This window comes from Ammospiza nelsoni, chromosome 21, assembly GCF_027579445.1.
Source record: "Ammospiza nelsoni isolate bAmmNel1 chromosome 21, bAmmNel1.pri, whole genome shotgun sequence".
Classification (NCBI taxonomy): Eukaryota; Metazoa; Chordata; class Aves; order Passeriformes; family Passerellidae; genus Ammospiza; species Ammospiza nelsoni.
Window position 1 is genome coordinate 4,678,550 of NC_080653.1, and position 13,943 is coordinate 4,692,492.

Sequence of the window (13,943 nt, forward strand, 5' to 3'; positions counted from 1 at the left end):
ATCCCCATGGCCTTGGCAAGGGTGAGCAGCCTTCCCTAAAAGGCCTCGTTTCATACAGTAAGTTATTTGCTTCTCTCCTGACAGATATCTAAGCTTATAAGGTTTGTCTGCTCCACTCAATAGCAGTATCAGCCTTCAATCTACATGATTAACATCAGCATTTTGTATTTGCTTTTGGCTCCTTGTCTGACAGCTTTCCATGTTGCTGAGGACCGGAGCATTGGGATCGCATCATGTCACTTGCAACGTGGGATCATCTGATTTTGATTCCCAGGCTTCATGGTACGCTCAAAAGATTCAGATAAATGATTCAGTTGCTTTTTCCCCAGTTTTCCTTATTGCTCAGCAAAGATAATTGATTTTTCCCAATTATTTCACAGTTGTCAGGTCTGTAATGTATTGAGTCGAAAGGTAAATGTGGCATTGAGCAAGCTGCAAGTGAACTTAAGAGGTGGTGATACTAATAGAAATATTCCTGAAAGGAAAGATTTATCCCAGCAGGTGAAGACTTTCCCTACTTCCAAACCTATTCCTCCTGCAGAGAGGGCCTTTATGCCAGGCTTGGTGGCTGCAGAGAGCCAGTGTCTCCTTTGAGGCCAAGGGAGGCAGCAGATGAACTGAGGCTCATGGAGTCTGTCCCTGCCTGGAGTGCTGAAGCTGAGTGCTGGGACTTCTGGGGAAAACATCCTCTCTTTCCCCCAAAAACACAAACCCAGTTTTCCCTTCTCAGCCCCAGTGCTCCCCAGCACAGAGCGTGCCCTGGAGCTGCCCAGTGGGATGCACTGAGGGCACAGGGTCCCCCATCCACAGCCTCTGTGCTTTCCCCAGCAATGAGCCACCCCCCCTTCAAAGCTCCCCATTGCAGCTGTTGGCCCCCCAGATTTCAGTCTGGCACTGTCAAATCCAGTCCCTTTCTCAGTGACATTTGTTTTAAGTGGTGTCTGCACCACCCTGCAGAGCATCGCTCGCAGTGACCCCGGCTCGCCTGGCCCTGCTCACATCCAGGCCATTCAGGAAATGCTGGAAATGCTTCCAAGTGCACCCAGCCCAGCCCAGTGCAAGTGCTGGGAAGGAGCCAAGCCCCAGCTGTCTGGCCTCACCATGGGAGGGGGCCAAGCTGGGTGCCCTTCTGCTCCGTGGGTCAGCTCTGAATTGCTGAGCTGGGCTTTCTGGTGCTCCCCCTTCTCTTTCCCAACCCTTTTTTGGGAGACAGAAGAGGACATGGGCTCAGGACACACAGCCTGATGTGGCTGTTGTGGTAGGAAAGATACCCCAACCCTAATTCCTAAAATTTCTCCCGGGACCCCCACAATCTCTCCCATCCCACTGTTGCCCCCAGGAATGCCTCGTGGTCTCTGCTCATCCCAAGCCCTGCCTGCAGCCTCTCTGTCCCCAGGGAAGGCTCCTGCCAGGCGAGGGAGCATCGCTCACAGACAGATGGCTTCGTCCTGGTGGCATGTGGGCTTGGCAACAGGGTGGCCCTGCACCCTCCCACACCCTGTCCCACCCCCAGACCATGTAGGGCACCCGCTGTTCCCAGCCCAGGGCTTATAGGAAGAGGAAGCCTCATCCCTGCGCAGAGGAGGAAACCCGGCAGCCCAGATGTGCTCAGAGCCTCGCCGATAGCAATTCTTATTCTGTTATTTTAATCTGCAAACAGAGGAGCTGCCGGAGCGGCGGCGGGCACGGCCCAACCCAGGGCGCAGTGAAGAGCTGGGAGGCTGTGGCACAGCCCTGGCACAGCCATGGGGCAGAAGTGCATGGACAAGCTGTCCTCCTTCCTCTTCGAGTATGACACCCCTCGGATGGTGCTGGTGAGGAACAAGAAGGTGGGACTGACCTTCAGGCTGATCCAGCTCATCGTCCTGGCGTACATCATCGGGTAAGGCTGCCCAGCACCTGCTTTCCCTGACATTAATGCTCTGCCACTGGGTTAAAAAGCAATTGAGAGAGAAAGGCTTCTATATCCCCTATATCCCAGTGCAGGGGGGTTATTGCTAATGGCTTCACATCCCCCTGGTTGTGGCTACTCCCGTGCAGACCAGTGTCTCACCATGGCTCTTTTGGATGGCTGCTTAGTCCCCATCTCCTCCCCAGAAGCTCCTGTATGTCCAGGCTGGCGACTCATCCATCCCTGCCCAGCCCTGCTCCACACACCGCGGCCCCGTCCTCTCACTACAGAGAATCCAGATCCTGCTCCAGCTGCTGGACGGTGGCCTGAGAATCTGTTGTTATTTTTATTTTCATTTATATTAAATAAGAGGCATTTGGGGCCAGTGCAGTGATTTGTGAGACCCGAGCGGCTCAAGACAGGGCCATAAATCTCCCTGTTCACCGCTCTGACGCTGCGGCCGAGACGCAGCTTGGCTCCAAAATTCCTGGTCTTATTTGCTTCTGGGAGGCAGCTCCAAAAGCAAGGGCAACTGCTTAAAAAAGGCAGTGAGTGGAGCAGGCGGGATCAGAATGGGTGAGGATGTGTGTCCTCAGGTGCCCTGGGGCTGCTGCTCCTGCTGAAGTTACTCTGTGCCTGTCCCTCAGTGTGGGACGATGTGATGGGATGTGATGGTTGGTAAGCCTTGGCTGCTGTGGGATCAGCACCCTTTCACAGGGAAGGGCCCCAGGGCAGGATGTTTGAAAGGAAAGGGGGTGTCTGGCCATGAATTGGAAAATCTGAGAATTTTTGGGGTGCAGAATGTCTCATGCAGAGGAAAGGCAGTGGCTCCCTGGCCTCAGTGCAAGGGAGTCGCTGTGAGGAGCAGAAGTGCTCATCCCTCCTTTTAGCACAGACTCCCTGGGAAGGGTAAAAATCTACTCAGGGGATAAGTGTGGAACCCCCATGCTGGTCCCCCCATTAATCCCACCCTGCTCACCAGCACTTTGGCTCCCAAGGGTTATCCTCAATCAAGGTCTCAAGGATTCTCTGTTGCTAAGAGTTTTTCACTGGTGTTACTGGGAGCAGATTTGTTTTTCCTAAGGACTGAGCCTGTGAAGTCCCAGGGCTCCAGTCCCAAATGTGGCTGGGGGCAGCTGCTCCTGTGATGGGGAACTGGCGCAGATGGTTGTGCAGGGCAACTAAGGAAATGTGGCTTAAGCAACTTGAAGTGAGACAGGCAACCAGGAGGGAGCAGGAAGAGAATCAGCCAGGGGGTGACAGCCAGTGGCAGAGCAGAGGAATCTGGCATGAAGTTGCTGTAATTCCCAAGTTTTTCCTGGTTTGTTGGGATGGGTCTCCTCTAGCAAGGGGCTGCCTATGATTGCAGCTGCCCACAGCCCCACCAGCCCCTGGCTTCCCCTCACTGCTGACACCACTGCCCCCAGTTCCCTTCTCACAGCACTACTCCCAGTTCTCTGCCCACAACACTGCCCCTAGTTCACTGCCCTCACCAAGCCACAATGCCTGAGATTTTCTGTCAGATTTTCAAAACAAATTTGGCAGCCAAATGTGTATTTATTTACCGTTCTCCCAGCTTTTGTCCTCCCTTCACAGCAGGCATGGGATGCTCATGGAAACGTGTGTCTGCTAGAAGGACATGGCTGGTGCCATCAGTGCACAGAAATGGGGCCAGCCCCCCTGTGAGACCCTGTGTCACCCCTGGGGAGCAGTTCTTTTTCCTGTGATGGCTGTGATAAGGTGGTATCACTGCTGCCCAGGAGATGCTGGGCACTTTCTGGGTTTCGCTTCCTGAATTCTTGCATGCAAGGAGCTGTGGGCTGAGCCACAGGATGAGGCCAGCAAGGGGAGAGGGCTTGGTGGCTCTGCCACATCAGGGTGTGACACCAGGGGACTTTTACAACCTGGGCAGGACTTGCTGCAGCATTTACAGACTCCTGGGAAATGGTTTTGTTTGTCATGACCCTGGCTTTGCCACAGGGGAGGTGGGGTTGCCCAGCCCTGTGTGGTCAGCTCTGCCAGGGGGGGATAAGGTCAGCAGCAGAGTCTGTGCTGGAGGCTGATCTAGAGAAATGTTCTGCCCAGTTCACATCCTTCTGCAGCCCTGAGGGCACTGGGGAAGATGCCCACTGTAACCAGTGTAACTCAGTACGTTCTTCTGCCTTGGAGGAGGATGTTGGAGCTGGGTGTCCCAGCTGCAGTGGCAGCAGCGCTGAATTTCTGCTCCCATCCCCATGCTCTGGAGCAAATGCCATCCCTGAGGTCCTCTTGCCCTCAGTCCTGGGATGCTGATGTGGCTGCAAGCTAAAAGCTCCCTCTCTAAGAAAGTCCAAACAGAAAACCTCCAGGCAGCACCTGGGCCTCCCCATTTCCCCCTCTGCCCATCAGCCAGGTGTCAGAGGCGAGGTTGACACACCAGGCTGGTGTCATGGGCTGTCCCATGGGTATCCTGCTGCCTCTGTCACAGCCAGCGGGACCGATGCCTGCGGCAGAGGGGACAAAATCCAGATCGCTCCTTTTTTAGTGCCGAGAATGCTCCGCGGCGCCGCAGGCACCACCCGAAATGGGCGCTTGCCCATGTTTATAGTGTCCCTGAGTCAGAGTTAATCCAGCGGCAGCTTGTTTATGCTCTAGGTTAAATAGTGTCAGGAGCCTGTCCTAATGGCTGTGTGATGGGCTGGGAAAGGCAGGCAGAGCCCTGTTCTGGCCACACAGTGTCCCTAACCCTGCTCCTGCAGCCCTCTTGCACACAGGGCCATTGCTCCACATTCCCTCTGCTGGATGGGAAAACAGCGGCTCTGGATGTGAACCGTGTCCAGACTCAGCTCTGTGTTGGTGCTGGAGGCGTTGGGTTTTGGAGAGTTTCTCTGCAGTGAATCAGGAGGTCAGGAGTGTTGGGTTAGGTCATTGAGACCAGCAAGCTGCAAACCTGCCATAGGCTTTAACCCTAAATGACTGATGGCTACTGTGCTCCACCTGCCTTCACACACCCCCAGCCACAAAATGGGTCCCAGTCCCCAAAACACATCATCCTGGCATGAAAGTTGGGTCCTGCAGCTACCACATGCCTCAGGCAAAGGGTAGGAAATTTCAACAACATGTCCCTCATCCAGCGGGAAGAAACTTGGCAAATGATTCCCCATGTGAGACTTGGTAGAAAAAGCCCCAGTGCACAGGTGTGTGCTGAGGATCTGGCCAGTGGAGGAGTGCTGGTGGCCATGCTCACCCTGCCACCCTTCCCTGTTCCAGGTGGGTGTTCCTCTACGAGAAGGGCTACCAGTCCCAGGACAGCATTGTCAGCTCAGTCTCCGTGAAGCTGAAAGGGCTGACACTGACCAACGAGAGTGTCCTGGGTCCTCACATCTGGGATGTGGTGGATTATGTTTTCCCACCCCAGGTAAGGAGTCAGGGTGGGTGGGTTAGGGATTTGCTTTTGTCCCAGTGGCTGCTTTTCCTCCTGTGCTGGGGTGGAGGTGGGTCCTTGGCATAGGCTTTCCATGGGGCTAAGCATGACAGGGTGTCCCTGTGGTGGGAAGGAGTTTGCTTCTGTCACAAACCTCTGCCCAGCTTCTCCCTGGGGAGCATCTGGTACTTGGGACCCACTGTGGCTGAGGGGGCACATTGGAGGCTGCCTCCAAAAGGATCAAGGTTCTCCAGTGCCTCTGGAGCAGTGTCCCAGGCAGCAAGTGGGGTCCTCCAGTGTCCCTGGGGCTGGTGGCACTGCAGGTCCCCACCCAGGGAGAGGCTCCTGTGCTTGCTGTGAGCCCGTTGGCTGTGTCTCCACAGGGGGACAACTCGTTTGTGGTGATGACCAACTTCATTGTCACTCCTGGACAGAAACAAGGAACCTGCCCAGAGGTAAACACACCAGCTTCCTTCAGTGGGCTAAGCTTCTGTAATTCAGGGGATTGTGGTGGAAAGACTTTTTCTGACATTGAGAGGTTTAGTAAAAGCCCGGGCCTGGCCCCATATTTAATGTTCCTGACTCCTGTGTGGTATGTGAAGACTTTTATTCTGCAGAAAAACAGGTGACATCCATTTTTTTCTTCCCTTTGAAATGATCAAGCAGAGCAGACTTGAGGCTTAAATGAAAGTATCTACCTGGAGTGAATAAATTGCCTTTTTTCCTGCTTTATCTGGACAGCCTTGGTTGGGAAGCAGTATATTGTAGGGGGACACAGTATGGATAAATGAAGGTTATGTAGAATGTAATCTTATCCCCCAATGAGTTCCAGCTGGACCCTATTACTAAAGACTAGGAGCAGGCTGGATGAGAACAGGCAACACCTGTAGCAAATAAGAACAAGTGGTATGAAAGACTGAATTGGTGAGGACTGGAGGTAGAGGAGTCAGATGGCTGCTGCAAGGACCAGGTGTAGGCAGTGCTCAGAGGAGCAAGAAACATTGAGGAGGTGTGAAACTCTGAGGCTATGGAACCCTTGCACCATAATGATAAAAGAACTCTTGATATATAAGACAACATATAATGATAATAAAACTGTTGTAATATATAAGACAACAGTATATGAACAAGGCTCTGGTTGTAGTTGAGCAGTGTTTCCCTCAAGAAAAATGCTGTCTGGTGAGGCAGGAGGGACAGGGGATTGAAGCTGCAGGCTGGGATGCTAAGAGGTGGCTGCTTTCTCCAAATAGCTGCCAGATGCCGGGCTGTGCACACAGGACAGCGACTGCAGCAAAGGGAAATACAGCCGGCAGGGACAAGGTATGGCACACGGTCCTGGTGCTCCTGGTAAGACAACACTGAGAAAAGATGCCTGGCTGGGGTGTCCCCTGGCTGGGGGACCTGCTTTGAACAGGAAAACCTCTGACATGCTGGTTGAAGGTTCCACATGGGCTGGTCCAGCTCTGCTCTTTTGAAAGATACCTGAGCTGCAAACAAAAGGTTAATCAGGACTAAGCCATTTCCCCCAAACTGTTGTCCTCTTATTAGCTCAGCATTTTCTTAGGTGTGTTTTAACAAGGAAAATCCCCAGCTGCTCTCCTGTACAGCACTGTAAGAGAAACCACTGCCCTGAGCTGAGAGGCCACAATGAATTTCCTAATTGCTTTAGAAAGGTGCCAAAGCCCTGAGCACTTTGTGTCTTGAATGCCCTTGGCAGAGCTGAAGCCCCAACCAGATCCCATCCATCCCAGTGTGAGGCTGAGATTTCACAGGATCCAGGGTGTGAGCAGCTGTTTCCCCCACAGGGCTCATGACCGGCAAGTGTGTGCACTTCAACAGCACTGTGAAGACCTGTGAGATCTTTGGCTGGTGCCCTGTTGAAGTTGATTACCATGTTCCCAGGTAAGGAATGATGCTGGTGCCCTCTTTCCCATCCCAGCTGCACTTGGTGTGGAGCAGACCAAGTTGGGGCTCTATGGGATGTGGCCAGGACAGCCTGTGTTGTGAAAGACCAGGAAGGGGAGGGATGAGACCACCAGTTTTCTGGGTCTGCTTTTCTCAGCTTGGGTGAATTTCCACCAAATGGAGCTTTCTCTAGAACCTGGAGAGCCAAGTGATGGACACATATCTATACTTGTGTTTTTCAGCCCTGCCCTGCTGTCAGAAGCAGAGAAGTTCACCTTGTTCATCAAGAACAGCATCACCTTCCCCAAGTTCAAGGTATCCAGGTAAGGAGAGGGTGAGGGGATGGCTCCTGGTCAGTTCCTCCAGCTGTGTCCCTCAGAGGAAACCATGGGTTCAGCTGGATGGGTGTAACTGGATGCTTGGTATGGAGGATTGCCCACCTCACCTTCTCAGTGATCCAGGACTACTCTAACTGCTGCACTGAACCCCACATTAGCTCATAGGAACTGAGACATTTCCCTCCCGTTGTGTCCCACCTCAGCTGGTAGCTGTAGTTACTGGAAAGATTTCTGGAATTAACCCCTCTTGAGTTACCCTCCCAAGTTGCAAATCAGTTACTCTGATTTTTCATTTTTCTTCTCTGAAGACAAAATTAAAATACCACATGGCCAGGATAAGCTTGGTGCCCCAGAGTTCCCCTTAACATCACAGATCCCACCTGATTCAGCAAAGGGTGGGGTTGGCAGCACTGGGGGAAATCCTGCTGGCTGAAGGCATTCTCCTAAGAGGATTTATGACGGCACTGACCATATATCTGATTTGGAACAAATTAACAGAAGCTGTTTGTGCTGTAGACAGCGGATTCTTTTCTCTATGCTGATCTTGTCCCTGTGCTGCAGCCAAGGTTAAGTGTCCTGGCAGCCAGCATGCTTGGCAAAGTCCTGGGCTGACCTCACACCTCCCAGGAGGTGGCTGGGAGAGGGGATCCCCTCCAGCTGCAAGGAGAGGTGGCCCAGGTGAGGACAGGCTGAAGAGGACAGAGAGGGAGCAGGTCCTGGCAGTGAGGGTGGCTGGGCTGGCTGCTGTGGGGAAACTTCCTGCCTTTGATCATTGCTGACAATTTACTGCTGAGCATCAGAGATGGGATCAGTTGGAGCAAGGCACAAGGCTTACAAAGCCACAGGATGTTTTTGGGCAAAAGAGCAGAGTGGGATGGAAGGCAAGAAGTTGCCCTTTCCTTTTAACCCTTGTGGTAGGAGATAGCAAACTCCAGCTAAATGTGAAAGGTGTGGGATACACTCACTATCCATGAGGTGTCCCAGATAAGAATTGCTGGAGCTCAGAACACTGCCTAGCAGAGCCCGTGGGCAAGTGGCATGTGAATGGGAGAGTGACATGGACTGGGCAAGGGACTTACAGAGGTTTTCCCCCCGCCAAATTATTGTGTTACTGAGATTTTTTCCCACTCTCTTTTCGTTCACAGGCGCAACTTGGTTGAGAGTGTTACTAAGCAGTACCTGAAGAAATGCACCTATCACAAAGTCACTGATTCCTTGTGTCCTGTGTTTGAACTGGGATACATAGTGAAGGAATCGGGTCAGAATTTTACCTTCCTGGCTGTTAAGGTACTTCAATTTCAAATTATGTTCCTTGCTGTTGATGGGAAAGGGACACTCAACAGTGCAATCACCTCCAGCTGTTGAGATGATTTTCAGTTTTCTCAAGAATTCTTGAGAAAACAAGTGTCAGAATTATCTCATAAAGATTATGAATCTCCTTGGACATGGCCTAATATTTACATTTTTCTTGGAAACTCTTGAGAAGATTTGACCCCCTGGCAGTAAATCCCAGGGTTCAGCTTGTTTCAATTTGAGCAGTGAATAACTAGATCTGTGTGGCCAAATCCCATCTGATTGAGCTTGGAAATCCCAGCTGGATGGTCAAATATTGGTCATTGCACAGTGCTAACTGCAGCCTTTCCCCTGGCTCCAAAATGCAGCTTTGCCTAACACTCCTCAGGCTGGTGTGTGGGAGTATCTGCTGTCTCTGCTGCAAAACCTTGTGATAACTTTGTCAGGCATTGGACAAAATCATCAGAGGCTTGCATATGTGAACATTTATTGCATGGATTGGATCAGATGGCCCAGAGAAGCTATGGCTGCCCCATTCCTGGCCAGGACCTGAAGAAAACTGGTCTAAACAAAGGTGTCCCTGCCCATGGCAGGGTTTGGAACAAAATGGTCTTTATGGTCTCTTCCAACCCAAACCATTCTAATATTCTATATATTAAAGGTATAAAAATACAAACCTCTGGGGCACAGCTATTTACAGCCTGGAGTGAGCTCAGGAGGGAGGAGGGACTCCTGCATTTCCTGAGCAATGTCTTGGCCATAATCAGGCAAGGGAAGGCTGTCCCACGAGGACCAGGAGGGATCTGTGGTGAGCACTGTTTCTCAGGACTGTGCCTTGGGCACAGGATTCTGATCAGAAACAAGAAGACATGAATTTATTTGTGTATCCAGCACTCAGGACAGAAACAAGAGTCTCTGCAAGGGGTTATGTACAGGCCACAAAGCCAGGGCTGCTCAGGAAGGCTGAGGCAGCAGTGGGATGCGTGAATTAGGAGAGCTAGGACACCTCATGGCATTGAGACAGGGCACCTGTGAGAAGGGAAAGCATTTCTCTGTGTGGGCCAGGTCCAAGGAGGGGCAATCTTGTGACTCCCTCTTGGCTGCAGGGTGGAGTGGTGGGCATCACCATAGACTGGAACTGTGACCTCGACTGGCCCCTGCGCTACTGCAAACCCATTTACCAGTTCCATGGCCTGTACAACGATGACAGCAATGTTTCACCAGGGTTCAACTTCAGGTAAGGAAATACCTGCTGGTTCTCCAAGTGTAATTCAGAGGTGACAGCTTCCAGGTTCCCATTCAAGGGATGGTGGAAGGCCAGAGACTGTCCTTCAAAATACTCACTACCTTTGCAGGGCCAGGCAGCAGTGCCAGTGCTCTTTTAAACAGCATCAGAAAAGTGATAATACAGCCCTTGCCTTGAAAATTGCCCCATTTCCTTTCCATCTCCTCCCCCTTGCAGGCTCTCCTGCTTGGCTGAGCTTTCGGGAAGCCCCTTGAAAGACTGGAGATGGTGTAGGATCATGTCACATGTTCTCATAGTCTGTATCCTCTGCTCTGTGTGACTCTGTCACCAGTGTTTCATCAATATCTGTAACACACAGAACTTGGGGACATCAGATCGAACAGCAGGAGCTGGAACTCCATCCTGCAGGCAGGGAAACTGAGGCACAGAGAAGAGAGGTGCCAACAGCCCAGCTCCTGCAGGGGGTTTGAGGAGAAGGTCAGGAGCAGGTCTGTGATAGCACATTCCCAGCAAGATCCCAATGCTGTAGGGCTGTTGGACCCCCTGGCAGATCATTAACACTCACCATCCAATTGCACAGATATGCCAAATACTACAGAGAAGATGGGATGGAAAAGAGGACACTCTACAAGGTGTTTGGGATCCGGCTCGACATTCTGGTGAATGGCAAGGTAAGGGTGGATCCTCTGGGTCCCTGGGACAGCAGAGCCATGTCCTTGGAAGGGACCAGCTCTGGAACACAGCACCAGGGTCCTGTGGGATCAGGAACATTAGTGTGAATGCTTTCCTTGGGTGCTGGCCTGCTCACAGGAACCCTTGGGAAATTCTGGGGAAGGGAAGAGAGGTGGAAAACATGTTTTATAGGTCACATCTTTCAGCTGTGGCTTGATCAGTGGTTTTGTCTAAAAACAATTGTGATGGGAGTGGGGAGGACTTGGTAAACTCAAAACCTTTTACTGTTATTTGCAAAAGCTGAACATTTGCATTTTTCTATTTTGTCTTTTTCTTCCCACTGGGAGAGAAGTCTTCTCTTATTGTGTTCCCATGGAGAATATTCAAATTATACACTTTTTTGTTTGGTTGCTTGGTTTGGGTTGGGTTTTTTATATTAAAAATACAGGAAGAAAAGTAAGTTCAATTTATTTCAGCCTAAAACCAACCTACAATATTTTTCTGTTCAACCAGCTCTTTCCTAGCTCCTGTTTCTCTGTGTGCTGTGGTTGTGGTTTGGGTTGCTGCAAGGCACTTTTGCTGAGCCCCACCTACAGCTAGAGCACCCTTTTTTCCCCCCTGGGCTGACTGTAACTTATCACCTATTTTCTCTGACTTTATCCAGGCAGGCAAATTTGACATCATCCCGACCATGACCACAATTGGCTCTGGAATTGGTATTTTTGGAGTGGTAAGTTCAGATATTTCCAGCCTCTATATGGAGACTCTCAAATTATTCTTCTTGCCTGTGACATCCGTGGGAAGTGTCCTTGAGCTGCAGTGAAATACTGGCTACTGCTCAGGGAATCAGGGGATGGGCAAAAGGGGGAAAGGAGGTGCTCTCCTGCCTTGTCAGCTCAGGAAAATAGATTCCTGCTGGTCCCTGGCTGATGTGAATTCTGCCCTGCTGATGAAGGGAAGGCTGGCTCTCTTGGCAGGTCTTGGTATCCTGATGGTTTCAAGTTAGAGCTGGCATTGAGGAAGAGTCTGCATGTGATTGGCAGTATTTAATTCAGGACAGAAGCCCAGTGTGTGATTTGGTTATGGCTTTAAAAACTTGAGCACAACTCAAAGGCTGCTGTGCTCTGCACTTACCTAAAGGGGAAGCATTTCATTTTTTCTTGGCTCAAATCACTTAAATTGAACACAGCACACTTCACTTCTGTCCTAAATGGACATTTGGAGACTTCAGCAACTGCCATGTTGTGGGATGAAGCAGAAGTGACCCTAAATTGTGGGGCAAACTGGGAAAAACTGGAAGTACACAGTGGTGCAGGTAATCTTGGAGGGCAACTCCAAACCTAACTGCACTTTGATTCAAGGCCTCTGTCCTCTGTGACCTGCTCCTGCTGCATTTTCTCCATGGACGAGACTATTACAAGCAGAAGAAATTCAAATATGCAGAACCGGAGCCTGTAAGTAAGAGTGAGTGCTGCCCTGCAGAGGCTCTTGCAGGGGTGTGTGTGGATGTGTGCATGAGTAATGATGCTGTAACACAAACATCCACGCTGAGGGGCAACCAGGCGCCTTCCTGAGCCCTTGGGACTGTTGGAGACTGGGATCCATGAATCTTCTCTCCAAAATTACTGAGATGTTGTGTGTGACTCATTGTTAATAACTTTATTCTCTGCCTTTAACCCCAGATATTCCAATATCTGGTAATACTTGCATTGCTTCAAGGGAAGCAGGGGCAGATTTGTGCTTTAGCAGACTAGGAAAATTTTTTTTCTGCTCTTTGAGAACATCTCCATGACCATGGAATGTTTCATGGCCTTTGAAAGGATACAAAAACATTTCCCCTCATATTCATCTGAAAATATGTCTGTACACTGGGGGTTAGGAGTTGCTGCCCAGTCACATTTCCCTGACATTAGAGAGGAGCAGGTCTGTAAAAGAATCTTTGTTTTCTCTCCTTTAACCCCTAGTCAAAGTCGCATAAGAAGGTAAAGGAGCCAGACAACACACAGTGAGAGGTGAGTGGTGTTTCCCCAGCCCTGTTAGCACACATCTGTCAGGGATGAGGGCTGTAGGGCTTGGGGCTATTCCAAGGTGTGTGAGAAGGCAGCAGGGATCCAGGGAGGCTTGGAGGAGACCTGAGCTGTGGGCTGCAGTGCCTAATATGGGGTCAGCACTTCCCAACATAAGCAATTGCATGGGGCAGCATCAGATGCAGGATGTGGGTCTGGCATTGCATCTTTGATGGCAGCATCTCTTGAAAAAGGGCACTGGAGGGCGAGAGAGCAGAAATCACTGTGCACCTCTCTCTCAGCAGAATCCACACTGATTGACAAACCTGCACCTTCCTCCTCCTCCTCTTCTCCTACAACACGGTGGCCATCCCATCGCCTCCCTGGGCCAGCCCCAAGACCAGCAGAAGCAGCGTCCAGCACCAGCTCATGGGAGGTGGTGCCCTGCAGCCAGGCAGGGGCTGGCTGGCCCAGCACACAGCCTGTGGTGGGACCTGCCATGATGCTGTGGATGGGTCAGACTAAGGGGTCTTGGGGCCATCTGCCAGCCCTCTGCAGGGCACTGGGTCTGCTGCCTCTGCAGGTCCTTCAGAGGAGCTCACACCCACACTGCACCTGCCTGGTGTGCCAGGCCCGTGCCAGGTCACTGGCACCTGAGGGGTCTGGGGACAGCACAGCTGACTCTTCTGCCCCAGAAGCACCACTGGACAGTTCCAAATTGAGAAGGGGAAGGAAGGAGAGCTGGCAGGAACCATCCCCAGCCCTCTGCCTGGGAGAAAAATGGTTATTTTGTAAGGATGTATTTTATTAAAAAAATAAAACTTTAGTTTTTCTATTACATCCCTTCATGGTGCCTATGCTAGCGCCATAGCATGATGTTTGGAGTGGTTTCTGGAGGGTTTATGCATACAAAGTAATCCCTTTAGTGATGATTCCTTCAGAAACTGCCCTCCCATGCAGGGCCCCTGGGCCTCTGGCCACGAGCAGGGGCTGTTATCAGAGTTGTCACTTGGGTTTCCTCCTCAGACAGGCTGGCTGGCAGGGAGCGCTGGCACACTGCCAGCCATGGCCATCCATGCCAGCTCTGCCTCCACTGCCCACACTGGTCAGTGTGAGCTGATCAGGAAGACTTTTCCAGCAGCAGCCTCACAAATTCCTGGGTGCTCTCTGCATCCAGGAATTGAACTTC

At 51.3% G+C, this 13,943-nt stretch overlaps 1 protein-coding gene across 1 annotated transcript; it reads left to right on the forward strand.

Moving 5' to 3' along the window:
- Window positions 1–1,605: 1,605 nt before the first annotated feature.
- On the forward strand, window positions 1,606–13,581 carry P2RX1 (purinergic receptor P2X 1). The gene is made up of 13 exons (XM_059486941.1): window positions 1,606–1,882; window positions 5,141–5,288; window positions 5,678–5,749; window positions 6,545–6,614; window positions 7,100–7,196; window positions 7,442–7,522; window positions 8,683–8,824; window positions 9,937–10,067; window positions 10,657–10,747; window positions 11,413–11,478; window positions 12,110–12,202; window positions 12,713–12,760; window positions 13,060–13,581. The coding sequence occupies exons 1-12, from the start codon at window positions 1,746–1,748 to the stop codon at window positions 12,755–12,757; spliced, it is 1,173 nt and encodes a 390-aa protein (XP_059342924.1). The 5' UTR covers window positions 1,606–1,745; the 3' UTR covers window positions 12,758–12,760; window positions 13,060–13,581.
- Window positions 13,582–13,943: the final 362 nt, after the last annotated feature.

Excerpts from the sequence above, each read along its gene's own strand:
- P2RX1 (XM_059486941.1), top strand. The coding sequence starts at position 1,746 with ATGGGGCAGAAGTGCATGGACAAGCTGTCCTCCTTCCTCTTCGAGTAT. Across the intron at positions 6,615-7,099 it reads ATACAGCCGGCAGGGACAAG|GGCTCATGACCGGCAAGTGT; the intron begins GTATGGCACACG and ends TTTCCCCCACAG. Across the intron at positions 7,523-8,682 it reads CCCAAGTTCAAGGTATCCAG|GCGCAACTTGGTTGAGAGTG; the intron begins GTAAGGAGAGGG and ends TTTCGTTCACAG.